Here is a 27,434-nt window from a genome sequence, read left to right on the forward strand (position 1 = left end):
CGTACATGTCAGAGAAGTGATCTGTCCCATGAAGGATCTGATTTTTGCCATAATGTAATATACTGCCCTCTTGTGGTGATCAATGAACATGATATATTCCCTTTGATTTCCATCCTTTAATGTCTCAGTGAAATACAGTCCTCTGGGTCAGTACAGCAGCATTAGTACTACCAATAAAAAATAAAGAAACTGATAAATACTGGCCACTAATGGTAATAAGCAATAACAATAAGGTTAAAACAACACAGTAAAACAGTGGCAGCTTATTTAAGGATAAATTGCACAGCAGCAGTAAAGTGCATGTTTACAGTCCAGTGTTCACAGTGCAGTAAAGCTGAAGTGTACACTTCATTAGCTTCACAGCATCTGGAAAAAAACTGTTACAGAGTCTGGTGGTTTTAGCTCAGATGCTCCGTAGTCTTCTTCCTGATGGGAGGGGGACAGACAGGCCATGTCCTGGGTGTGTGGCATCTCTCAGAATCAGAATCAGAATCAGAATCAGAAAACTTTATTGCCAGGTATGTTACACATACAAGGAATTTGACATGGTGTTGTTGGTGCAAGTTTGAACAAGAAAAGAAAGTTTTAATACTAAAATAAGAGAAAGAGGAAGTACTAAGTGGAAGTCTGTACAAATAATAACAATATAATGTGCAATGTTGCAAAGTGGATGTAGTGCAGAGGTAATAATGCCTTATAGGAGCGTTAATATAACGCATACAGTACAGAGCTGAATTATGTTAATGTAACATAGTCTGTATGTGCTGTTTGGGGGGGGAAGGGGGTGGGGAGCTGTGTTGATGAGGGTGGTGGCAGAGGGAAAGAAACTGTTCCTGTGACATGAGGTTTTGGTCTTGATGGACCGCAGCCTCCTGCCGGAGGGAAGTGTCTCAAAGAGTTTGTGACCAGGGTGGGAGGGATCAGCTGCAATCTTACCTGCACGCCTCAGGGTCCTGAAGAGATGGCAGATTGCAGCCAATCACCTTCTCAGCAGAGTGGATGATACGCTGCAGCCTTCCTTTGTCCTTGGCAGTGGCAGCAGCGTACCAGATGGTGATGGAGGAGGTGAGGATGGACTCGATGATGGAGGTGTAGAAGTGCACCATCATTGACCTCGGCAGGTTGAACTTCTTCAGCTGCCGGAGGAAGTACATCCTCTGGTGGTGAGGGAGCTGATGTTCAGCTCCCATTTGAGGTCCTGGGTGATGAGGGTTCCCAGGAAGGTGAAGGACTCCACCCTGTTGACTGAGGAGTCACTCAGGAGGATGGGGGCAGGAGGGACTGGGTTCTTCCTAAAATCTACCACCATCTCCACTGTCTTCGCTGTGTTCAGCTCCAGGTTGTTTTTGGAGCACCAGGACACCAGTTGGTCACTCTCCCACCTGTATGCAGACTCATCCCCCTCAGAGATGAGACCAATGAGGGTGGTGTCGTCTGCAAACTTCAGCAGTTTGACAGACTGGTGACTGGAGGTACAGCTGTTGGTGTACAGGGAGAAGAGTAAAGGAGAAAGAATGCAGCCTTGAGGGGAACCGGTGTTGATGGTCCGGGAATCAGAAATGTGCTTTCCCAGCTTCACATGCTGCCTCCTGTCTGACAAGAAGTCTGTGATCCACCTGCAGGTGGAGTCAGGCACGTTCAGTTGGGAGAGCTTGTCCTGCAGCAGAGCCGGAATGATGGTGTTGAAAGCGGAACTGAAGTCCACAAACAGGATCCTGGCGTAGGTTCCTGCAGAATCCAGGTGCTGGAGGACGAAATGGAGGGCCAGGTTTACTGCATCGTCCACAGACCTGTTGGCTCTGTAGGCGAACTGCAGGGGATCCAGGAGTGGGTCAGTGATGGCCTTGAGGTGGGTCAGGACGAGGCGCTCAAAAGTCTTCATGACTACAGAGGTCAGAGCGACTGGTCTGTAGTCATTAAGTCCTGTGATCCTTGGTTTCTTGGGGATGGGGATGATGGTGGAGGTCTTGAAGCAGACTGGCACGTGACATGTCTCCAGTGAGGAGTTGAAGATGTTAGTGAACACCGGAGACAGTTGATCGGCGCAGTGCTTCAGGGTGGATGGAGAGATGGAGTCAGGACCGGCTGCCTTGCGGGGGTTCTGCCTCCTAAAGAGTCTGTTTACATCTCTCTCCAGGATGGAGAGGGATGCAGTTGTGGTGGGGGAGGAGGGGCTGTTGGGTTGGAGCTGGTAGGTGGTGACATGGGGGATGGTGTCAGGACTGTCCCATTGTCTTTCAAAGCGGCAGTAAAACTCATTCAGTCTGTTGGTGAGGTGTGAGTCGTTGGCAGAGTGGGGGGCTTTAGGCTTGAAGTTGGTGATCTGCCTGAGCCCTTTCCAGACAGAGGCAGAGTCGTTGGCTGAGAGCTGGTGTTGGAGCTTCTCAGAGTACAGTCGTTTAGCTTCTCTCACCTCCTTGCTAAACCTGTACTTCGCCTCTTTAAACATGTCTCTGTCCCTACTCCTGAACGCCCTTTCCTTCTCCAACCTCAGCTGTCTGAGTTTGGCTGTGAACCAGGGTTTGTCATTGTTATAACTCACCCTGGTGCATGTTGGGATACAGCAGTCCTCACAAAAGCTGATGTATGATGTCACAGCCTCTGTGTACTCATCCAGACTGGTGGTAGCAGTCCTGAAAACATCCCAATCAGTACAGTCTAAGCATGCCTGAAGATCCTCCACAGCTTCACTGCTCCACTGCTTTGACGTCCTCACAACAGGTTTACCGAGCTTTAATTTCTGCCTGTATGCAGGAATCAGGTGGACCATGGCGTGGTCAGAGTGACCCAGTGCAGCGCAAGGGACAGCATGATAAGCGTTACTGACAGTGGTGTAACAGTGATCCAGAGTGTTCTCCTCTCTGGTGGGACATTTGATAAACTGTCTGTATTTGGGGAGTTCGTGGCTGAGGTTACCTTTGTTAAAGTCACCGAGGACAATAACTAAGGAGTCCGTGTTGGTCCGCTCCACGCACAGAATCTGGTTGTCAAGCGTGCGCTGGGCCTCCTGCACGTCGGCCTGCGGTGGTATGTAAACACCGACCAGAATGAATGAAGCAAACTCACGGGGCGAGTAGAACGGTCTGCAGTTGATGAAAAAAGTTTCCAGGTCAGGAGAACAGTACCGTTTGATCACTGTCACATCGTTGCACCAGCCGCTGTTGATATAAAAACAGATTCCACCACCTTTAGTTTTGCCGGATAGTCCTGTGTCGCGATCCGCTCTGAAGAGTTGGAAGCCTGCCAACTGCAGCGCAGAGTCCGGTATCAGTCCACACAACCATGTCTCCGTGAAGCACAAAACCGAAGATGCCGAAAAGTCTCTGTTTTTACTCACTAGCAGCTGAAGTTCTTCCATTTTATTGCACAGTGAGCGCACGTTTGAGAGAAATATTCCCGGGAGCGCAGTGCGGGACCCGCGTCTGCGGAGGCGCACGAGCCGCGCACCGGCGCGTTTACCTCTCCTCCGGCGCTTCACTACCTGAGCAAAGGTGAGGGCACCTTTGACCAGAATGTCCAATATTCCTGCCGATTGCACCAGAAAAGTGGGAAATAAATCCACTGGAGTTGTTTCTCTTATGTTTAAGAGCTCTTCTCTGGTAAAAGTGAGTCGGGTGTTAAAGCAAAACACAGGGTAAACAAACAAAACAATCCAAAACAATGCGCACCGAAACACCGCAGCAGCCATCCGCGGCGCCATCTTGGAATCGTGATGCAGGATGCTTTTCTTATGCACCTGCTGGTGTAAATGTGGCTGATGGTGGAGAGGCTGCAGCCGGTGACTCTCTCTGCAGAATTAACCACCCTCTGCATGCTAAACATTTAAGAAATTAATTTGCTATAATTCAGATCTCCTAGTACTAACGTCAATAAGGCTGCAACTACAATATCTACACAAAAGGAGCATTAAGTCGTGGTCATAGTTACAGAATCTACACAAACAAAAGTAGCTGGTTTAAGGAGGGAAACTGTTACTGTGAAGAACTACTGTTTGGATTTAAGAAGAAGAATAACGTTGCTGTTTTTCTTTGGAGCCAAAGAGCAGAACACTGACTCTGGAGGGAAGCAGCAGGCAGACAGGATGGTATGATCCTGGGCCACAGGAGACATGAACTAGAAGAGCAGATAACACAAGGACATAACAACCAGAGCTCTGGACACTGAGAGGCCTGAGGTTTCACCACAAAGGTGGACTGAACCATGTAGTGAGGACTGAGTGGAGAACCAGGGTTTAAACTGTGGGCTGATGGGAAGATGAGGAGCAGGTGTGCTGGCTGATGTCATCAGGAGGTGGAGCTGAGTGGACCAGGTGAGGTACCAGAAAGACACACACGGAGGCTTTGTCTTTCACACACACTGTCCTCAACATGATTATAAAGCACAAAGTCAGTTATTCAAAAAAGTCCCTCAAAGACAGTGACAGTTAAATTCCTTCTTTGAAGCAAAATAGCAGAGAAAAAAGGTTTTGAGCCCTGATTGTTGCTGACCCAGCAACAGTCCTCAGCTCCAGCTGTATGTCCTTATTTCTGACAGATAAAGTCCAGGTTGAGAGCTGTCTCTGTCCACCAGAGAACATCAGTGAAGGTCCAGACTGTAGAGCAGCAGTTCTGTAGAGGACGACTTCACTTTGTCTCACAGCAGCTGTTTTATTTCTGTTCCCTGCAAAGACAATGATCCAGCACCCAACTGGATTCTAACTGGGTTCTACAGCACATTAACTCTGCAGTGAACAGACAGTGTTTATCTGCTGATGTCCAGGTCGTCTCCTGCTGAGGACAGAAATACGTTTACTTAAAGCAGAAAGCTCTGGTACATGTGTAAAGATGTCAGCTCAGTCAGACAGTCCTCAGTCAATGAAGATTTCAAGGAAGAGAACACTGCTGTCTCACCTGCTGCTGCTGTTCATACTCCAACGTTCACTGATGTTTCCTTTTGGTTCAAATGCTAATAAATAAATGACATAATAGAATTACTTAGATAAATACAGTATTGTCACCTACCACAGTGCATCCACACACACACACACACACACACACACACACACACACACACACACACACACACACACACACACACACACACACATACAAAGAGAGAGAGTAACATACCTCTGTCTGTCTGCTTCCATTTCCTTTGTTTCCTGAAATAAAAACAAAACCAATGAAAAACATCTTAATCAACATCATGACTCAGCAGAAAGTTTTATCATCCATTAAACCATGAAAACATTTTCTTTGACTACACACAGATCTCACCTATTACATGTGTTTTCTTCTTCCAGACAAAGTAAACTACAGAGGAAATTATAAAAATTAATAAAACAACTACACTGATTAGAATCACTGTCCCATATGAACTGTGTGGTCCACATTCAGCATCAGTTGAAGCAGTTCCTGCTCTTATCAGCTGAAGGTTTTCTGATTGACATCTGGAATGACAGAAGGACATTTTACAGGACAAAGTAAAGACACTACAAATCCACTGCAGTTGTAAGAAAACAGGTGTGTCCATGTGTGATGTGAAGTTTGACTCACTGTGTGTGTGGCTGACAAGATGGAAATGTCCCATCTGAAAATGTCCCCCCAATGCAGTCAGAGCACACAGTGTCTCTGAGGACTGTTCCTGTACAAACACACATTATATCCATGGTGAAAGTAGTTACTAGTAAACATCTCATATTATGAAAGGATCAAAACAACCAGATCCATTCATTGCATTTTAACACTTGTAAACTTTATCTGTTGCTCAGTTTAACATCCATTTTGTCTGGTAATGGTTGTATTGACATGAAAAGCAGGAAAGTAATAAACAAGATTCCTCTGCTTCTGTCTGCTCTTGAACCAGTGTCGTCCACAAAGCTCCTGCAAGTGTAGCAGCTCCCTCACCTTCATCTCACAGAGCAATCTGTCTCTGTGGATATTTTCATGTTGCCACAGTCACAGCAACTTTCCTGACTGGATGAAGAAGCTGCTGTCTGTGACTCTAACCTACAATTCCCTCACCAGACATGGAGCTGTGGCACCATGTCCTGTCTGATGTCAGTGTTTGGGCTGCAGCACGGCAGGTATCAGTGAGCAGGGGACACCGACAGCTGAAATGTGAACTGTACCAACAAATGGCCCGTTCAACTCTACACTCAGTGATGCAGGGAAGTTATTTCTGGATTCCACCAGGGGGCAACATTAAATCCTGTTTCTCTACCAGACCATCAGCTTCAAGAAGCACGAGGCTCTGGAACCAGTGGTGTAGTGGTGTGTGGGCAGATGGGTAGACTGTGGTACAGTACATGGATTACAGAGCACACAGTCAAATACTTCAGAGCTGCTTCCATCTGTTTCAATAGCCTCAGTCACTCCCAAGAAAAGAGGAGGTGTGTGTGAAGACAGGTTGTGAAGAGACAGGTGAACAAAGACTAATGAACCAAAAGGTGAGGACTGTCCACTGTGCCAGAGCAGCTCTTTTGGTTCTGGGCCCACATGGATCCATCAGCCACAGGTCTAAGAAATGAGTCATGAGTTCAATGTACATATTTATACATGAACACACAGGTCTGATGTGTGTTCACACTGAAACCTGATCAAATGTAGTATTTTGTGAAGAGACGAGCAGATGAGTTGAATCTTTTAGCAAAGCTAATCATTCTCCTTGTCTTCAAAGACGAGTTAACAAAACATTCAGGTGGCAGCTTTTCATTGTTAGCTGGTGCTAACTGTTGCTGTTGCATGTTAAAATGCTAAACCTCACTATCAGCAGGTCAAATCACCTGTTGCTAATTAAAGCTAATTCCATGAGTCACATGACAGCAGGCCCAAATCAAACCTGTCTGTTGTCTGATGTGTTTGCTCTCTGTAAGTCAGTGTCTGTGCTCTGCCAAAGACTGTTGGCCTGAGTGTTTCTGTAGTTCCAACAACACCAATCAATCACATCACATCAGTTTCAGGAGTCATGTTCTCCCACTTTATCTTTCCTTCATGTCACAGCAACAATTCAAGCTTATTACCTTGACAGGTGTGTGTGTGTGTGGTCAACTGTTACCATGGAGACTTTGAGAAAGTGACCCACAGCTACCAGTTGACTGGATGCTCAACTGAGCTGCTCTAAGCTGTGACTTTTAGAGTTTGTTATAGTTTGAAAGTGTCAAACCAGAGCTACAGTATCATCTTAAAGTCAGCACAAGAAAACCAACCTTTCTCCCTGATGTATTGTCCTGGTTGACAGCTGCTGTGTTTCTGTGCTGCCACACAGTGGTTCTCTGTGAAGTCTATACAGTAGAATCCTTCCAGTGGTTCACAAAGTGTATCTGAGGTTGCTGTGCATGAAGTCTTTATCTTCAGACCAGAACCTGTCAACACATATACAGGTTACATATACAGACACTAAACTTCTATTCTGCTTCATCTACTAGAGAGACACTAGCAAAGTGTTTGTCTGACTAGATGTTAGAAAAACTAAAGATGATCTTTAGGTTTTATGACAGAATAAAAACTAAGTGGAGAATAAAACTGCTCGTACAGACCACCCAGTGGAAATCTGATTTCACTGTGGAAGGAAAAAGAGATGGAGGAAACAACTGACTGAAATATGAACAGAAATCTACCTGCATCACAGTCTCTGCAGGGAAAACACTGTTTAAGTCCAGTAGGTTTATTCATGAAGGATCCATCCATGCAGGGCAAACAGGAAGTACTTCTGAACTCTGTACAATCTGATTGAACGTAACCTCCTGTTGAGAAGAAAAGCAAGAATTGAAATTTGCTTCAGTTTAATGTTTGTATTGAATGAAAAGGTTTAATGTTGAGGGTAAAGCTCATGTTATGAGTTAGTCACAGTGACATGCTCTGCTGTCTACTACAGTGTCATTCTTATTACTACAAGCAGGTGGAGCCAAAGTTGGAAAAACTTCCAGCCTGTTCTTTTACTGTTGGAGTCAAACTCAGTCAGATGCAGGTCCTTCACCCACACATTTCACTTGTCAACATAAACGGCACCAACCATGGGAGAGAAACTGACGCCACTCTTCTGCACACAAGTGCTGGATTCTGCTGAGTCAGGTTGACACCTGGCAGCATCACAAAGACTCCATATGTAACTACCACAGTCACATGTCCCTTTAACATTCAGCGGGATCTTACCAGCAGGACACAGAAGACAGCATCGATCCTTTATCTGATACTCTGCTGGATGACATGTCAGGGTATTTCCACTGAAGACTCTGATCATAAGTATCTGTGAAGAATAAGACAAAGTTTTAGCCTTAGTGAAGCCTGGTTGAAATGTTGACATGATCAAGAAGTGTCCTGAATGACTCAAACAAAGAATGGCAAGATTAAAGACATGACTGACAGACACCACGAGGTGGAAAACAACTACCAGAAGAGGAGGGAAGGTGAGTGGAGGAGGACGCTGATGGTGGAGAGAGAGAGGAGAGAGAAGAGAGGATTTCTGAGGGGAGAGGATGATGGACCAAAGAAGAAGAGAAAGGAGGAGAAGACGAAGATAAAGAGGACATAAAGGGGATGTAAAGTTACAAGTCATCCAGGCCTTTATGCTTTAAGACATGCCTGAAGTATGGCTAACTGATCTGTTTCATCTGGCTTCATAGATAAATAAATAAATCTATCCCTTTCTTCATATTCAGGACAACAAAGTCCTTTGGACCTTCCCACAAAGGGGACATGGACTCATGTTTCAAAGACCTGTTCTAGGGAGGACTCTGCCAAGTTACCCAGATGAGTGTGGAACCTGATGAGCTGATACTTAGTGATGTTCTGGGACTAAAAAGGAGGATCTGTGGTTCTGCTGCATCCATTTGGATCATTCTTCTTATTAACTGTCTTTGATGAGTCACTGACGTCAGAAATGTGCAACAATGAATTAGAGGAGTTCTTTCTCTTTCTTCAGTGTTTTGGTAAAAGAGCTGACAAACCATCATTTAAATGCATTATTTCCACTTGTTTCACTATGGATTTCAAAATAAAGTCTCCTTATTATTACTTCCTACATCTTTACAGTTTGTGGTTCAGTAGGACTTGAGACTAACGATGTCCCTTCGTATCGGGGACGATAGACAATGTGTTTGGGATGAGCAGAGATCTCCATTGGGATGTGTCCAGAATGAAAGTGATTCTATAAATAATTTTTCTTTTCTTTTTTTTAATCTTTTGCTCAGTAAATGATGAATTGAACCAAGCTCGTCTTCTCACACTGTTACTATGGTTACTATCACTCAGCAGCATTCAGCTGCTTTTGTGTGTGACTATATTAGCTAAGCTTGCTGGCACTATGTTAATCCTTGGGTCAGGTCAATAAAGTTCACACTGATTAACAGAGGATGAGTCGCTCATGATGAAATGATGCATGATTAATGAGGAAAACAGTAATGATAATGTGAGCAGAGCAGAGCTAATGTTGGCTATAAGGAGGGCTATGGAGCAGAAACTGGACGACAGGAGGCAGCATGTGTCTGTTTGTCTCTGTGTGTTTGCCTTTTTGTCCTTTGCATATCTCCATAAAAGCTTATTCTACAGTATGTCCTTCTCCCCCTCTCCTCCATTCCCAGCTGTCCTATCTTCCTCCTTTTCCTCCTTTCACTCAGCCCGGCCATCAGCAGGAGGGTCCCCCATATGAGCCAGGTTCTGCTCAAGGTTTCTTCCTGTTTTTTCTTACCACTGTCGCCTTAAGTGCTGATCTGGGGTCAGGCTCTGGGTCTCTGTAAAGCGCTTTGAGACAATTTTGATTGTGGAAGGAGCTATATAAATAAAACTGAATTGAACTGAATGGACTTCATACTTAGAAGGTGTGTTGCTGGGAACCAAAGGAAGTGCTGTTATTTCATAGTTTGGTCTAATTTGGATTTACCACATGTTTAGTATCAATACATTTGGAGAAAAAAAAATTACTGAAAGCAGCATCTCTAATCTTTAAAATGAATCAGAAAACATTCATACATCAACAAGTCAACTTATTTTCAAATTCAAATGAAGCCCTGGTTATGAGGGAAAATGCAAAAGAAAAGTTCTTCCTGAATGGAAAAAGTTCCTGACAAATACAAGCTTCCTGTCATTTTCTGTAATAAACTACTTTACCAACAGAGATGCAGCTGTCACAGGTTTTCTTGTAGAAGTCATTTTAAATGGCAGGTTGGTAGTTTTCATCAGATGAAGACACCATGACTGAGATTTGGGACGAGGTGAGTAACATCCCAAACAGGAGGAGAAGACCTGGAGACAAAAAGACATCAGATAAAAACTGCACTAACCAGCAGGTAACCTGGTTACTGTGGCTGACAGATTAAGGTTAACCTGGTTGACACAGGATGATTGAACCTGGAGTTGGACTGGACTCAGATTTCACAGCTCACTGCTCTGATCAGAGTTGACATTATTCCAACTTCATCTTGTTTCCTGGTAGCTGGTAAAACGGCTGAGATCTTGACTCATTCTGTAGCCTCTGTCCACACAGCACAGCTCACACTTTTACAGAGTTCCAGTCGTTCTCTTACTTTGAAAAACATGATTAACAAAACCAGTATAGACCTGCACTCTGCAGGTAGAGAGCAATTAGACTGCTGCTGTCTCAGGCTGTCTTCTACTCTGTCTCAGACTGTCTACTTGTATATATTATGTCTATTTTTATCTTTAAAATGACCTGCAACACTACAGGAAACACTTTCAGTTTGAAAGGATCTGGAAAGATGAAAAAAAAATTCTGAATTTTCATTTACTGAAAAAATAAAGTTGAAACGAGTTTTCACCAGTACAATAACAATTATACTGACCTTAGTGGGATAATATCCTGTGGTTTAACAAAAAAGTGTACTCACTGTCACTGGTGTGTAACTTGGTCTGCTCTGCAGTTTTCAGTCACTGCGGTCACTGAAAACCCTCACTTTCAAAAAGGAAGGAAGAAATCTGTGCGAGAAGAAATCTGCTGCAGATGCTCCTCCTTACACACCAATCACATACATATATTCATGTCTCATATACAGATAGGAGAATAACTATGAAATATTTCTATGACTCACCAAGGCTGGAATCATCCAAGTCTGGGTACATGATCTGTCAATAAAATAATAGAAAAGCAGCCACATTGTTTAACCAAGACAGTTAAGTGGTAGCAAAGAGAAAGTTAGGACAGGTTAACAGTGATCCTGAAGTTAGAGTTAGAGTTTATTTATGATGCTGGGACGTTGGGAAGCTTGTGTGTTACACTTTTCCATCTTAAATTAGGACAGGAACTCTGAATTAGGAACTGATAGGTCTGGATTTCTGCTGAGGCTGCAGATGGTAGCATGAATCCATGGAGTTAACCTGCTTTGTGTCAACAGTCCAGGCTGCTGGTGGTGGTGGTGTGATGGTGTGGGGAATGTTTTCTTGGTTCACTTTGGGCCTTAATACAAATCAGTCATGGTCTGAATGTCACAGTCTGAGTATTGTTACTGACCATGTTCATCCCTTCATGGCCACAGTTCACCATCTTCTAATGGCTGCTTCCAGCAGGATAATGTTCCATGTCACAAAGCTGAAGTCTCAGACTGGTTTCATCAACATGACAGTGAGTTCAGTGAACTTCAGAGCTCTGTAACTCTTTTATATCATTTCTGGACGCCTTCTTCAGACCTGCTCAGATAATTCATCTGTTCTGTTTGAAAATTAGAGGCTGTAATTCTGCTGTAAACTGTTTAAGGTCATATTATTTCATGATGGTTTCTCCATCCTTATAAAAATCATCAGATTGTGTTTCATTCATTCATTTTCTTATGTTCAGTCATTTGGACAAAACAAGTTTCTGATGAAAACATGAGCATCAAACTTCACAGTTTGGTTCAGTCGCATCCAAAGTGATGTTTACAATTAATGGTGATGACGGCAGCAATGTTCCTGATTGTGATGCTGAAGTAACCACATGTGTTATATAACATGTGTAATTACACACTTCTACATTTCACTGGACAGTTTGAAGCTTTTTCTTGTGAATAAAGTTCAACATGAAACTTTAATTGTTTTCAGTTCATTAAACACAAAGAAGAAGTTGAAAGTGAAGGGAAATGATGGAAAAATCCACCACAGAGCAGCATGTGACTCTTTGTACTTCAGAGAGAAAAACACTGAGTTAGTATAACACTCTTATAGACTAGAGATACAGACACAGAGCTCTGCTGATGAATGAATAAAAACACTCTCACTCAGTCTCCATTGATTTGGATGAATGTGTATGATATTTATTCTGGCTCCAGGAAACAGACTCCACACATGAGAAACATCCTGGAATCTGCTGAACTACTCCCCCAGTGAAATACACACACAAATGTCACAGTACATCAACAAAATAACATCAGTGACACTAATCACAAGTTGTTGTGTGTGATCTTTGTTTTATAGACCTCAGCATTAACTGAGAACTGAAACTTACAGACTGTTTTTGCTGTTCCTGTTTCACAGTGACATGGAATTAGAAAATTGTGTGATTCTGGACCATGGCTGGCTTCCAGATCAGATGTGGTGTCACAAAATAATGCTTCTGTTTGCAGATTTAAAGTGAGCTCAGAGGACGTGCTGTGTCAGTCTCTGCACATATGAACATCATCCTGAAGAGAGAAGAGTGAAGACTTTTTTACATTGGCTCATGTGAAAGTCTTTTCACCTCGGACAAAACATTATTGGAAACAGACTGTGACTTTTCCAGACCTGCTGAAGCTGAAACTCAGGATCTGATGGCCAGGCCCCCATCACATTGTTCTCTCCAGCCAAAGAAACCAAACCATTGACTACAGACCATAAGCTTCTATCAGTCAGGAAGTCTTCTAACATGTTGCTACTGACACCAAGACTGGGTTTGTTTCCAAAATTAAGCTTAGCCAAAGTTCAGTGAGGAAAACTTTCTCCCTGTGCAGTCCCTCTAAGTTACAAGTACAGTTCCTGCTCAGTTTACAGTTTAAGCTCCACCAGCTCATTCTGATCTTCATTCAACCACAACCTGACACGCTCATCTTTAGCAAATCACTCGGAAGCTGTCAAACCTTTCTCTGCTGTCATTCAGCTGTCATGTCAGCTCCACCACAATTTGCAAACCATCTCCGCCCCTTTCACCATCTCAAGCATGGATGCCTTGCCCTCTCCCATCAAACCCTCCAATCAGAAGTCTCCTTCTAAGAAGATTTAGCAACTTCAGGCTCCATTCCTCTTCATCACCACCATCAGTGTCTTGAAATTTCCTTCTGATCCATAGGATTCCTGCTGGGGTCTAAGCGCTGGGGTTGAATCTACCTGTTCACAATAAAGTTTCTGCAAATGTTTTCCTTTTCTTTCGTTCTTCTTGTAGTCTCTCCTGATTAAGGTGAGTTTGTGAAGGCTTATCTGTGCGAGCAAGTGTGGACACTGAACTGTCATGAATAAGCAATGAGTTTACTGGTGGTGGATGGTGCTGTGCAGAACAAAGTAACAAATATAATTACATGGATCAAAGGAAAACTGCTCAGTATACATGTTACAGGTTTTCTTTTTTGTTTGGGAGGATTGTTAGAAATTCAGATTCTGATTCTCAGAACAGTTTACAATAATTAGAAAACTCTGCAAAACAGCAAATTCATGCTCCACAAGAATAATAAATATCCTTTTCTACATAATAACACAGTGAGGAGCTTGACAGTCGTCATAATTAATGTAATAAATGATAAAATAGATTTTATTTCCTGATCAGTAAGTCATGGTTTTCTTATGTTGCTGTAGCTGATAGACGGTCAGTCAGTCGGTCATGGACAAATGTGACAAACACATGACACACACAGCTGTACAGTACTGTGCAAAGCTTTTAGAGATCAAGACTGATTTTAGTCAGTTTGTTTCTGTTACTACTCTTTGTATGAAGTGAACTGCAGTCGCAGTCAAGGCAAGCAGAGCTTGAGCAGTTAAAGCTAAAAAAAGATCATCAATTAGAACAAAATCAAAGAGGAAGAGACGTCTCTTCTTACCACAGTAGGTTATTGTCTCTGGACAAAAGGCTGGACACACCCAAGTCTGGGTCCATGATATGTGTGTGTGTGTGTGTGTGTTGTTGTGATTAATGAACATGATCCAATGTTCTGAAAGGATGAGGATGGTGATATTCACTGTTTTCCAAACCAGAAAAATACAGACTAACAGCAGCCTTATGCTTTAAGAAACACTTTGAAATGGGATCAAACAGCCTGTGTGGATGTCTGACATTTTATTGGGAATGTTTTTCTAAAACTTTAAAGAAATTAATTTGCTATAATTCAGATCTCCTAATACTAACGTCAATAAGGCTCCAACTACAAAATCTACACAAAAGGAGCATTAACAAGATCATGTAGCATGTTTTTGGTAGCTAACAATTTTCTGAGACATCATGAAAAGTAGCTGGTTTAAGGAGGGAAACTGTTACTGTGATGAACCAGTCTTTGGATTTAAATTAGGTGGAAGCTTCTGGGTCATGATGAACCACTGTTTGTTATGACACAATTTTGGCATAACAGAGGCTTTAATATGTGACCCGTGGATCATTAGAATAAAGACTAATGTTTATCTTTGGAGCCAAAGAGCAGAACACTGACTCTGGAGGGAACCAGCAGGCAGACAGGATGGTATGATCCTGGGCCACAGGAGACATGAACTAGAAGAGCAGATAACACAAGGACATAACCAGAGCTCTGGACACTGAGAGGCCTGAGGTTTCACCACAAAGATGGACTGAACCATGTGGTGAGGACTGACTGGAGAACCAGGGTTTAAACTGTGGGCTGATGGGAAGATGAGGAGCAGGTGTGCTGGCTGATGTCATCAGGAGGTGGAGCTGAGTGGACACACACACACACACACTGAGGCTAAAGTAAAATTTTCATTTTCATTTCTCAGCACGTGTTCTGCTTATCTGACTGTCCAAATGTTTTGACCGTATCATTGTCACACATACACACAGATGCACATACAGACTCCACACTGGATACTCAGAGACATTTACCTACTGTGAGAAGTCTTGCACAGATATTTCAATGTGTATATTATAAAACTGTACATTGTTTTCTTCTGATATTTTATTTCATCTTTTCTTGTATAAATATAAATTAATCTGCAGTTGCTTAGTTTTTGTATTACTTTAACAGAATACACTGGTTATACAATAAACCAAATAAGGTAGTTGGTTAAGCCATAAGTCTCATTATTCTCTGTTTAACAAATATATAAATGGAAATATGCAGCATCATGTCAATCAGATCACTGAACGAATGCTTGGACTTGTTTACAGTTTATCTTTAATCTGTCTTTATCAACTCTAAATCATTTCTAGTATTTCTTTTCTGTTCTAGTCATGTGATCATGAAGTTTACATTTCACCTTTTTGAATATCACCTTTGTATTTCATGTGTCACATATTATCATCATAAGTGATTTATTCATGGTTCTGATGATGATGCTTGTAATGTTACTTTTACATGAATGATCTCGTAGCCAGATAAATAAAGTCAGAGTTAAGTTCATTTAAGTTTATTACTTTATTGATCCCTCAAGCGGGGGAAATTATTCTCCCTTAAGGGTGCTCATCATGCGTCTCATATTGCGCAGTGGTGGGCTGCATGAATCATTCACGCAATTTGCGCATTTTACTCAGGGGGCCAGTTGTAGGTTTCAGCAGTGAGGATCACTTCCTCATTCAAAAAGCTGTAGTTCCTCGGCTGCCGCTGGGTGCTGGCTCCAGAAGTGAGCAATTCTCCATTGATCGCCATGTTAAAATAGCCAACTTAACAGCCTAAAAAAACATATTTACAGCCTGGTACATTTTTTGTTTTTGGTCTCGATTGATAGTTTCCACCTCCGTGAACACTGTGAGGGGGGTGAATTTTTTTGTACCACAACTGTTTTAGTGTTATTTAGGCTTAATAAATTAGGGCGTGGTTACGTTGAGTGACAGTCCGTAGACAGGACTGACAGTTAGCTCTTTGCTAAAGCATCGGCTGGGCTAGGCGGCTACATCCAGAGGCCTCCGGCTACCTCCAGCGGTTGACAGGGGCTGCAGTGTCCGTGTTTGTTTGCCAATGTTCGGATAGGTTTTTGTGACTGTATGGCTTGTTGTAGTGTAGACTGTACTAACCGACTGTCGAAGGAGTCTGTGTTGCAGTTTTTTCAGTAAGTAAATTTCTCACTATTTTACTTGGATGTTTGCACTAATTAGCATGTATTAGCATATTTTGCCGCTGGCTGATGACTTCATTGCCGATTTCTGGTCGCTGCTGATACAGATAGAGGACCGGAGCAGCTAATGTTAGGAACGCTGCTGCGGTGTGTTCCGTGCTCTTAGAGTCCGTTTATTGCGGGAATACAAGGCTACAATTTTATTTCGTCTCATTTTTCTGTTTAAAAAGTCCGACATTGCATGGACAGAGCAGCTCCGCCGGTAAGCGGCTGCTGTTGTTTGTGTGCAGCGGTGAAAGCCGGTAAATATTAAATATTAAACATTTTAATATATTATTATTATTATTATTATTTTGGTGGTTATCATTAATAATGTTTTAATATACGTTATACATACAATGTTTTAATATATTTTATCAATATGAAATAATCGTATATAAATAAATACATACATAAATACATTTCCCCCCACAACGTGTTTTATACATGATTTCACTCAAAACGGGGCCCCCCTCTGCAAACATGGGGCCCTACGCACAGTGCGTGTTCTGCGTATAGGGAGTGGCGGGGCTGCCCGGGGAGCTGGGGTGGATCGGAGCCTTGCTCAGGAGAACCACAGCCATGGTCGCAGAAGAAAGGGGAGGTGCATCTGGTGGTATGTCATCATCACCACACACACCTGCTCACCTGCTGCTGTGTTCTCCAAACAGTCCACCTCTTTACACCTTCACCTCCACATTACTCTGTTAAAGTGCAATATCAGTGTAAAACAACACATTTATACTCTTTCAGTTATTTTGTTTTGTATAGCCACCATTTGAACTGGTGTAGAAAAACACATGTTGAACAACAGAGGGTGAGGAGGAAGCAGTGATATGGCGACATAGCCACATAAATAAAACATTATAGTCCTAAAGTGTAGCCTCTGAAAATCTAAAAGTTTTCAAATTTATCTCAGGTTGTATGTGTTCTCAGGTTTATGCAGAACAGAACAAACAAACAAACAAACAAACAAACAAACAAACAAACAAACAAACAAACAAACAAACAAACAAACAAACAAACAAATGTAAGAGTTGTTGCAGATAAAGAGTAAAGGACTGTTTGAAAAAAGTGATCCTGCAGTAACACAACATTTTGGGCTGTTAGTCACTTTTCCTTTTGAGGTAAAGTCTTCTGTGTGCTTATTTACAGATCCTGTGGCTGCTTAAAAGGAGGAAACGTACTGAAATCACTGTGCACATTCACTGAATAAACTGAATGTTATTAGAAAAACAATGTGTCTGTGATTCTGAGTAATGGCTGGAGAAATGTGGAGAACAGCCAGGTTTTGGTCATAAGAATGTTTGATAAATGAACACAGATTGTTCTAAAGTTTAACCTTTAAAGGGAAAAATGACCTTATGAGACACGTTCACTGTTTCACAGACCAGCTGTCACATGTCCAGTTATCAAGGTCTGTTTTTGTGTTTATTATGGTCTATTTTATTATAGTGTGTGGAGAAATGTTTTAGAAGGTTTTCATAAATAAAAGCTCATTTATAAAAGGAATGTGATTCACGGTGGTTCCCTGAGACACAACATAAATCAATTACACACCTTGTGTCAAAAAGTAGAAATAAGTCAAAGGTCTAATCGCTGAAGAGAAGAAAAAATCATCTTCACTGAAATGAAAAACTGAAATGATCTTTTCATTTACATTCAGTGATAAAATGGATTCATTCATTTTACTCTTCTATTTATCTGTAACCTGCTCATGTTGTTGTGTTAGTAGATTCAATAAACACTCCCACAGTTTACTGGTAAACTTGCTTTTCAGCCACCAGATGTCAGTGACAGTGTGCTGATAGTCCAGCTGACTAAGGGCTGAGGACAGCACAGAGGCTCCTCAAGGTGACTGTGGTGCTGCCTGACTCTCCACACACAGTTAATTACAGTGGTAGTGCTTTGGCAGTTACACTGGTAACATACTGCCAGGTTTCCTGAGAGTATGCTGTCATGCAGCATTACTGTAAATTTCTAATGTACACGTTTCCATTTGATAGTTGTAAAGAAAAAAAGGAAAGAGTTGTATGAAATAGCTTCCATTTGTGTGCACACAACAAATTATAGTTATTACTAACTGAATGTTTCCAGAATGCGCCTCATTTTTCATTAGGAAAGACACATTTCAGGATTTACATTAGATTAGATCAACAGACAGACAGATAGACAGATGGAGGAACTGAATCGAAAAACAAGCAACACATTCACACACCACACACGCAAAAATGTAGAGAAGAAAATAAACTTTCTCGTCTAATGTACAGTATATTGTTTTATAACAGACAAGGAAAGAGATGAGTATTGATAACTACACAGTGAAAAAAATTCATATTCTAATATATATATATTAGATATGTGTTCTACAGAGATCAATATCAACATATAGCACAATAATATTTCACATGCAGTCAGTTTTCATGTAAGTGCATGCTTCAGTACATTCAAGTCTATTGCAAGTTCACAATGCACCGACCCCCTACGCCTCCTCCAGCCTCCTCCCCCCACGTTGCTCCTTTGGGCTCTGCCCCCAACCCCAGGCCTGGCTCCAGGGTGGGGCCCTGGCTGCGCCATACCGGGCGACGTAACAGTTGTTCCATTTGTAATTATAGGAGGCTTCTGAACCGCTCTTAGTCTGGCCCGTCCCCAAGGACCTGTTTGCCTTGGAAGACCCTACCAGGGCATTTAGCCCCGACAACATAGCTCCTAGGATCATTCGGGTACTCAAACCCCTCCACCACGATAAGGTGGCAGTTCAAGGAGGGGTGCTGTTTAAAAAAGGAGGGAGGCCCCGGGGAAGATCGAGGACACGCTGGAGGGACCATGTCTCTCGGCTGGCCTGGGAATGCCTCAGGATTCCCCCGGAAGAGCTAGAGGAAGTGTCCAGGGAGAGGAAAGTCTGGACATCCCTGCTTAGACTGCTGCCCCCGCGACCAGGCCCTGGATAAGTGGTTTAAAATGATGATGACTTGATGATGGCTGCCACAGCATTCTGCAGCAACATGCCATCCCATCTGGTTTGCACTTAGTTGGACCATCATTTGTTTTTCAACAGGACAATTACCCCAAACACACCTCCAGGCTATGTAAGGGCTATTAGACCAAGAAGGAGACTGATGGAGTAAAGGACACACTGTCCTCAGCTCCAGCTGTATGTCCTGACAGATAAAGTCCAGGTTGAGAGCTGTCTCTGTCCACCAGAGAAGATCAGTGAAGGTCCAGAGAGTAGAACAGCAGTTCTGTAGAGGACGACTTCACTTTGTCTCACAGCAGCTGTTTTATTTCTGGTCCCTGCAAAGACAATGATCCAGCACCCAACGGGATTCTAACTGGATTCTACAGCACATTAACTCTGCAGTGAACAGACAGTGTTTATCTGCTGATGTCCAGGTCGTCTCCTGCTGAGGACAGAAATACGTTTACTTAAAGCAGAAAGCTACATGTGTAAAGATGTCAGCTCAGTCAGACAGTCCTCAGTCAATGAAGATTTCAAGGAAGAAAACACTGCTGTCTCACCTGCTGCTGCTGTTCACTCTTCAACTGTCAGTGGTTTTTCTGCTCCAGCTGTGTTTCTCCTTTGGTTCAAATATTAATAAATAAATGACATAATTGAATTAGTTAGATAAACAGAGTATTGTCATCTACCACAGTGCATCCACACACACACACACACACACTTTAAAACAGAGTAACAAACATACCTCTGTCTGTCTGCTTCCATTTCCTTTGTTTCCTGAAATAAAAACAAAACCAATGAAAAACATCTTAATCAACAACATCATGACTCAGCAGAAAGTTTTATCATCCATTAAACCATGATAACATTTTCTTTGACTACACACAGATCTCACCTCTTAGACGTGGTTTCTTCTTCCAGGCTACAAAGGAAATTATACAAATTAATAAAATAAACACAACTCCAACACTGGCCCCAATCACTGCCCCATGTGAACTGTGTGGTCCACATTCAGCATCAGTTGAAGCAGTTCCTGCTCTTATCAGCTGAAGGTTTTCTGATTGACATCTGGAATGACAGAAGGACATTTTACAGGACAAAGTAAAGACACAACAAATCCACTGCAGTTGTAAGAAAGCAGGTGTGTCCATGTGTGATGTGAAGTTTGACTCACTGTGTGTGTGGCTGACAAGATGGAAATGTCCCATCTGAAAATGTTCCCCCACTGCAGTCAGAGCACACAGTGTCTCTGAGGGCTGTTCCTGTACAAACACACATTATATCCATGGTGAAAGTAGTTACTAGTGAACATCTCATATTATGAAAGGATCAAAGTGTTATATGACTCATCACATTTCATCAGACCTGTCTGATTTCCATTCAGTAGATTTAACAAAGCATTTGATGACTGAGATTTTTGAATCCAACACTTGAAAAATCATCCCATTGAAAAACATTTCTTTGTTTCAGTTTCCAAAATGATTGTTCAGTCTTTACTATGTGAGCTATGATGAAATGTTCCAGTGCAGCTCTTCTCCCATAAGTGCACAGCAAGATGGGATTTAGATTGACTGGAAAGGAGAAATCACAGCAGCTTCATAACCAAAGCAGCTACTGTTTGACACAAGATTATCCACATATTATTAGCATCAGTGCTTCATGCAGTTAACCACAAGATGTTTATGTTTACAACCAGATCTTCAAGAAGCTCCATTCATTGCATTTTAACACTTGTAAACTTTATCTGTTGCTCAGTTTAACATCCATTTTGTCTGGTAATGGTTGTATTGACATGAAAAGCAGGAAAGTAAAGAACAAGATTCCTCTGCTTCTGTCTGCTCTTGAACCAGTGTCGTCCACAAAGCTCCTGCAAGTGTAGCAGCTCCCTCACCTTCATCTCACAGAGCAATCTGTCTCTGTGGATATTTTCATGTTGCCACAGTCACAGCAACTTTCCTGACTGGATGAAGAAGCTGCTGTCTGTGACTCTAACCTACAATTCCCTCACCAGACATGGAGCTGTGGCACCATGTCCTGTCTGATGTCAGTGTTTGGGCTGCAGCACGGCAGGTATCAGTGAGCACGGGACACCAACAGCTGAAATGTGAACTGTACCAACAAATGGCCCGTTCAACTCTACACTCAGTGATGCAGGGAAATTATTTCTGGATTCCACCAGGGGGCAACATTAAATCCTGTTTCTCTACCAGACCATCAGCTTAAAGAAGCACGAGGCTCTGGAACCAGTGGTGTAGTGGTGTGTGGGCAGATGGGTAGACTGTGGTACAGTACATGGATTACAGAGCACACAGTCAAATACTTCAGAGCTGCTTCCATCTGTTTCAATGGCCTCAGTCACTCCCAAGAAAAGAGGAGGTGTGTGTGAAGACAGGTTGTCAAGAGACAGGTGAACAAAGACTAACAGACCAAAAGGTGAGGACTGTCCACTGTGCCAGAGCAGCTCTTTTGGTTCTGGGCCCACATGGATCCATCAGCCCACAGGTCAGACTGATAATGTTGAGACTGACAAAATGTCATGAGTTTTCTAAACATTCCTCAGTGTGACTGCAAAGCCTCTGTGTACTGCACTAATGGATCAGCACAGCTAAGGCAAATTTGATGATTTGTATGAAAAAACCCTGAAAAAATTGAAATAATAAAGTTTGAACATTGTACAGGAGAGGGTGAAATGGCCCACTGACATACCTCCAGTGTATAAATATCAATAGATTTAAAAAAGGAGAAAAATAAAAAAGAGTTTGTAATTCATTCAAGTTTGAAAATCTAAGCAGCAACACAAAATTGATAGAAATGTACAATTTACAAAAGTTTATGTTCACAAGTTGGGAAGCATTACCATGAAAATCCAGAAGATGTTTTAAATTTTTGCTAATGAAGGTCTGTTTCAGATGTTTTCTGAATAAGGATAATACAGATATTGATGGTAGAGGTGGAAGCAGATTGTTGCAAAGAGATGATTATCTGTGTTTCAGTGAGTATTGATTAAGGGAAGTCCAACTATACATGTGAAGTCCATACAATACAAGTTTCTGGTGGAGTCTGAGTGAATGTCTGAGGAAAATGTACAAAACTCTGGAAAACAGTAAAAGTCTGATGTGTATTCATACTGGAAACTGATCAAATATTGTATTTTCTGAATAAAGGGGCAGATCGGTCGAATCTTTTAGTAAAGCTAATCATTCTTTGTTAACATCTTCATTCATCATCTCTTGAATCAGGAAATTCCTCTTGAGCCGATCAAAATTCTTTTCTTACTGCACTGCTCTGTGTTTTGTCACCTCAGTCTGCTCGTGTTGCAGAGCTGCTCTGTTTTACCACAGCTGGCTCTGCACTGCAGCACCTCACTGCACGTATGAGTGAAAATGAGAGTGTGTAAGTATGAAAACACAGATATGTTCAACTCCAACGCTAATACAGACCTGCGTTAACAAAACATTCAGGTGGCAGCTTTTCATTGTTAGCTGTTGCTAACTGTTGCTGTTGGATGTTAAAATGCTAAACCTCACTATCAGCAGGTCAAATCACCTGTTGCTAATTAAAGCTAATTCCATGAGTCACATGACAGCAGGCCCAAATCCAACCTGTCTGTTGTCTGATGTGTTTGCTCTCTGTAAGTCAGTGTCTGTGCTCTGCCAAAGACTGTTGGCCTGAGTGTTTCTGTAGTTCCAACAACACCAATCAATCACATCACATCAGTTTCAGGAGTCATGTTCTCCCACTATATCTTTCCTTCATGTCACAGCAACAATTCAAGCTTATTACTTTGACAGGTGTGTGTGTGGTCAACTGTTACCATGGAGACTTTGAGAAAGTGACCCACAGCTACCAGTTGACTGGATGCTCAACTGAGCTGCTCTAAGCTGTGACTTTTACAGTTTGTTATAGTTTGAAAGTGTCAAACCAGAGCTACAGTATCATCTTAAAGTCAGCACAAGAAAACCAACCTTTCTCCCTGATGTATTGTCCTGGTTGACAGCTGCTGTGTTTCTGTGCTGCCACACAGTGGTTCTCTGTGAAGTCTATACAGTAGAATCCTTCCAGTGGTTCACAAAGTGTATCTGAAGTTGCTGTGCATGAAGTCTTTATCTTCAGACCAGAACCTGTCAACACATATACAGGTTACATATACAGACACTAAACTTCTATTCTGCTTCATCTACTAGAGAGACACTAGCAAAGTGTTTGTCTGACTAGATGTCAGAAAAACTAAAGATGATCTTTAGGTTTTATGACAGAATAAAAACTAAGTGGAGAATAAAACTGCTCGTACAGACCACCCAGTGGAAATCTGATTTCACTGTGGAAGGAAAACAACTGAGCTCTGCATAGACAGTTCTATCATTACTGATAAAAACTAAAAACAGACTGACTTACTAATTTAATAGGCCATTGTGACACTGTAGTGTCTTCTCTGGTCTCACATTATTTCAGATGTCTTCAGTAATGTGAAGTAAGCTTTTCAAAATGAATCAAATTTCTGCATATTCACAGTGACACTGTCAAACTCATCTCAGCTCTGACACTGTGGGACTTGACAGAAATCTACCTGCATCACAGATTGCGCAGGGAAAACAGTGTTTATGTCCAGTAGGTTTATTCATGAAGGATCCATCCATGCAGGGCAAACAGGAAGTACTTCTGAACTCTGTACAATCTGTTTTAACACGACTTCCTGTTGAGAAGAAAAGCAACAATTGAATTTCCTTCAGTTTAATGTTTGTATTGAATGAAAAGGTTTAATGTTGAGGGTAAAGCTCATGTTATGAGTTAGTCACAGTGACATGCTCTGCTGTCTACTACAGTGTCATTCTTATTACTACAAGCAGGTGGAGCCAAAGTTGGAGAAACTTCCAGCCTGTTCTTTTACTGTTGGAGTCAAACTCAGTCAGATGCAGGTCCTTCACCCACACATTTCACTTGTCAACATAAACGGCACCAACCATGGGAGAGAAACTGACGCCACTCTTCTGCACACAAGTGCTGGATTCTGCTAAGTCAGGTTGATACCTGGCAGCATCACAAAGACTCCATATGTCACTACCACAGTCACATGTCCCTTTAACATTCAGTAGGATCTTACCAGGAGGACACATAGGACAGCATTCATTCTGTATCTGATACTCTGCTGGATGACATGTCAGGGTATTTCCACTGAAGACTTTGATCATAAGTATCTGTGAAGAATAAGACAAAGTTTTTAGTCTCAGTGAAGCCTGGTTGAAATGTTGACATGATCAAGAAGTGTCCTGAATGACTCAAACAAAGAATGGCAAGATTAAAGACATGACTGACAGACACCATGAGGTGGAAAACAACTACCAGAAGAGGAGGGAAGGTGAGTGGAGGAGGACGCTGATGGAGGAGAGAGAGAAGATTCCTGAGGGCAGAGGATGATGGTCAGCTAGGACCAAAGAAGAAGAGGAAGATCAGTAGAAGAAGAAGATAAAGAGGATGTAAAGTTACCAGTCATTCAGGCCTTTATGCCTTTAAGACATGCCTGAAGTATGGCTACTGATCTGTTTCATCTGGCTTCATAGATAAATAAATAAATCCATCCCGTTATTTAAATTCAGAAGAGCCTGGGGTCAGGCTCTGTGTCTCTGTAAAGCACTTTGAGACAATTTTGATTGTGGAAGGAGCTATATAAATAAAACTGAATTGAACTGAATGGACTTCATACTTAGAAGGTGTGTTGCTGGGAACCAAAGGAAGTGCTGTTATTTCATAGTTTGGTCTAATTTGGATTTACCACATGTTTAGTATCAATACATTTGGAGAAAAAAAAATTACTGAAAGCAGCATCTCTAATCTTTAAAATGAATCAAAAAACATTCATACATCAACAAGTCAACTTATTTTCAAATTCAAATGAAGCCCTGGTTATGAAGGAAAATGGAAGAGAAAAGTTCTTCCTGAATGGAAAAAGTGCTCCACCATCCCACCACTGGAAAGTCCATTGTAACCTATGACAAACTTTCCAAACACCTATATTTTTGAAACAGACTCCCACTACCACTTCCTGTCACCCACACAGGTGTTGAAGCTGATGAAGCCTCTGACAAACAGAGAAGCACCTTCAAGTTATCAGGTGATATTTGCATTTTCTTTCTTTGGACTCTGAAATGATTGTATATGAGTGACAGAGAGAGAAAGAGTCAGAAATCAGAAATGTTGGAGAGGAGGAGCAATGTGCTTTATACATTACTGCCTGACAAATACAAGCTTCCTGTCATTTTCTGCAATAAACTACTTTACCAACAGAGATGCAGCTGTCACAGGTTTTCTTGTAGAAGTCATTTTAAATGGCAGGTTGGTAGTTTTCAGCAGATGAAGACACCATGACTGAGATTTGGGACGAGGTGAGTAACATCCCAAACAGGACGAGAAGACCTGGAGACAAAAAGACATCAGATAAAAACTGCACTAACCAGCAGGTAACCTGGTTACTGTGGCTGACAGATTAAGGTTAACCTGGTTGACACAGGATGATTGAACCTGGAGTTGGACTGGACTCAGATTTCACAGCTCACTGCTCTGATCAGAGTTGACATTATTCCAACTTCAGCTTGTTTCCTGGTAGCTGGTAAAACGGCTGAGATCTTGACTCATTCTGTAGCCTCTGTCCACACAGCACAGCTCACACTGATTATCTGTGCTCTGATATCTCATGAGACTGATCAACATGATGAGTGAAGCAGGATGAAGCACAATTTGATCCAAAAATAATTCAATGATCCAAAGTTCAACTGAAAGTGAAAGTTTCCACAACTGAACAACAGGTTAGAGCAACTTTTACAGAGTTCCAGTCGTTCTCTTACTTTGAAAAACATAATTAACAAAATCAGTATAGACCTGCACTCTGCAGGTAGAGAACAATTAGACTGCTGCTGTCTCAGGCTGTCTTCTACTCTGTCTCAGACTGTCTACTTGTATATATTATGTCTATTTTTATCTTTAAAATGAGCTGCAACACTACAGGAAACACTTTCAGTTTGAAAGGATCTGGAAAGATGAAAGAAAAATTCTGAATTTTCATTTACTGAAAAAATAAAGTTGAAACGAGTTTTCACCAGTACAATAACAATTATACTGACCTTAGTGGGATAATATCCTGTGGTTTAACAAAAAAGTGTACTCACTGTCACTGGTGTGTAACTTGGTCTGCTCTGCAGTTTTCAGTCACTGCGGTCACTGAAAACCCTCACTTTCAAAAAGGAAGGAAGAAATCTGTGCGAGAAGAAATCTGCTGCAGATGCTCCTCCTTACACACCAATCACATACATATATTCATGTCTCATATACAGATAGGAGAATAACTATGAAATATTTCTATGACTCACCAAGGCTGGAATCATCCAAGTCTGGGTACATGATCTGTCAATAAAATAATAGAAAAGCAGCCACATTGTTTAACCAAGACAGTTAAGTGGTAGCAAAGAGAAAGTTAGGACAGGTTAACAGTGATCCTGAAGTTAGAGTTAGAGTTTATTTATGATGCTGGGACGTTGGGAAGCTTGTGTGTTACACTTTTCCATCTTAAATTAGGACAGGAACTCTGAATTAGGAACTGATAGGTCTGGATTTCTGCTGAGGCTGCAGATGGTAGCATGAATCCATGGAGTTAACCTGCTTTGTGTCAACAGTCCAGGCTGCTGGTGGTGGTGGTGTGATGGTGTGGGGAATGTTTTCTTGGTTCACTTTGGGCCTTAATACAAATCAGTCATGGTCTGAATGTCACAGTCTGAGTATTGTTACTGACCATGTTCATCCCTTCATGGCCACAGTTCACCATCTTCTAATGGCTGCTTCCAGCAGGATAATGTTCCATGTCACAAAGCTGAAGTCTCAGACTGGTTTCATCAACATGACAGTGAGTTCAGTGAACTTCAGAGCTCTGTAACTCTTTTATATCATTTCTGGACGCCTTCTTCAGACCTGCTCAGATAATTCATCTGTTCTGTTTGAAAATTAGAGGCTGTAAATTCTGCTGTAAACTGTTTAAGGTCATAATATTTCATGATGGTTTCTCCATCCTTATAAAAATCATCAGATTGTGTTTCATTCATTCATTTTCTTATGTTCAGTCATTTGGACAAAACAAGTTTCTGATGAAAACATGAGCATCAAACTTCACAGTTTGGTTCAGTCGCATCCAAAGTGATGTTTACAATTAATGGTGATGACGGCAGCAATGTTCCTGATTGTGATGCTGAAGTAACCACATGTGTTATATAACATGTGTAATTACACACTTCTACATTTCACTG

General features: G+C 41.9%; 2 protein-coding genes across 6 annotated transcripts in view; one reads left to right on the forward strand and one right to left on the reverse strand.

Moving 5' to 3' along the window:
• Window positions 1-27,434, forward strand: part of LOC121199043 (tumor necrosis factor receptor superfamily member 14-like) — a 751,306-nt gene that overhangs the window by 645,342 nt on the left and 78,530 nt on the right. The window lies entirely within an intron of this gene.
• LOC121198953 (tumor necrosis factor receptor superfamily member 5-like) lies at window positions 4,929-26,235 on the reverse strand. 5 transcript variants are annotated; one of them, XM_041063369.1, is made up of 9 exons: window positions 25,423-26,235; window positions 24,248-24,341; window positions 23,714-23,839; window positions 23,112-23,267; window positions 20,321-20,408; window positions 20,042-20,214; window positions 19,892-19,923; window positions 19,707-19,765; window positions 14,550-14,811 (listed from the first exon to the last, which is right to left on the reverse strand). In XM_041063369.1, the coding sequence occupies exons 1-8, from the start codon at window positions 25,573-25,575 to the stop codon at window positions 19,727-19,729; spliced, it is 861 nt and encodes a 286-aa protein (XP_040919303.1). In that variant the 5' UTR covers window positions 25,576-26,235; the 3' UTR covers window positions 14,550-14,811; window positions 19,707-19,726. The 5 variants fall into 5 exon arrangements, 4 of the variants coding, with proteins under 4 accessions (XP_040919303.1, XP_040919286.1, XP_040919295.1 ...); XM_041063352.1 differs by lacking the exon at window positions 14,550-14,811 and adding an exon at window positions 18,453-19,588; XM_041063361.1 differs by lacking the exon at window positions 14,550-14,811 and adding an exon at window positions 18,453-19,591.

This window comes from Toxotes jaculatrix, chromosome 2, assembly GCF_017976425.1.
Source record: "Toxotes jaculatrix isolate fToxJac2 chromosome 2, fToxJac2.pri, whole genome shotgun sequence".
In the NCBI taxonomy this organism is placed as follows: Eukaryota; Metazoa; Chordata; class Actinopteri; family Toxotidae; genus Toxotes; species Toxotes jaculatrix.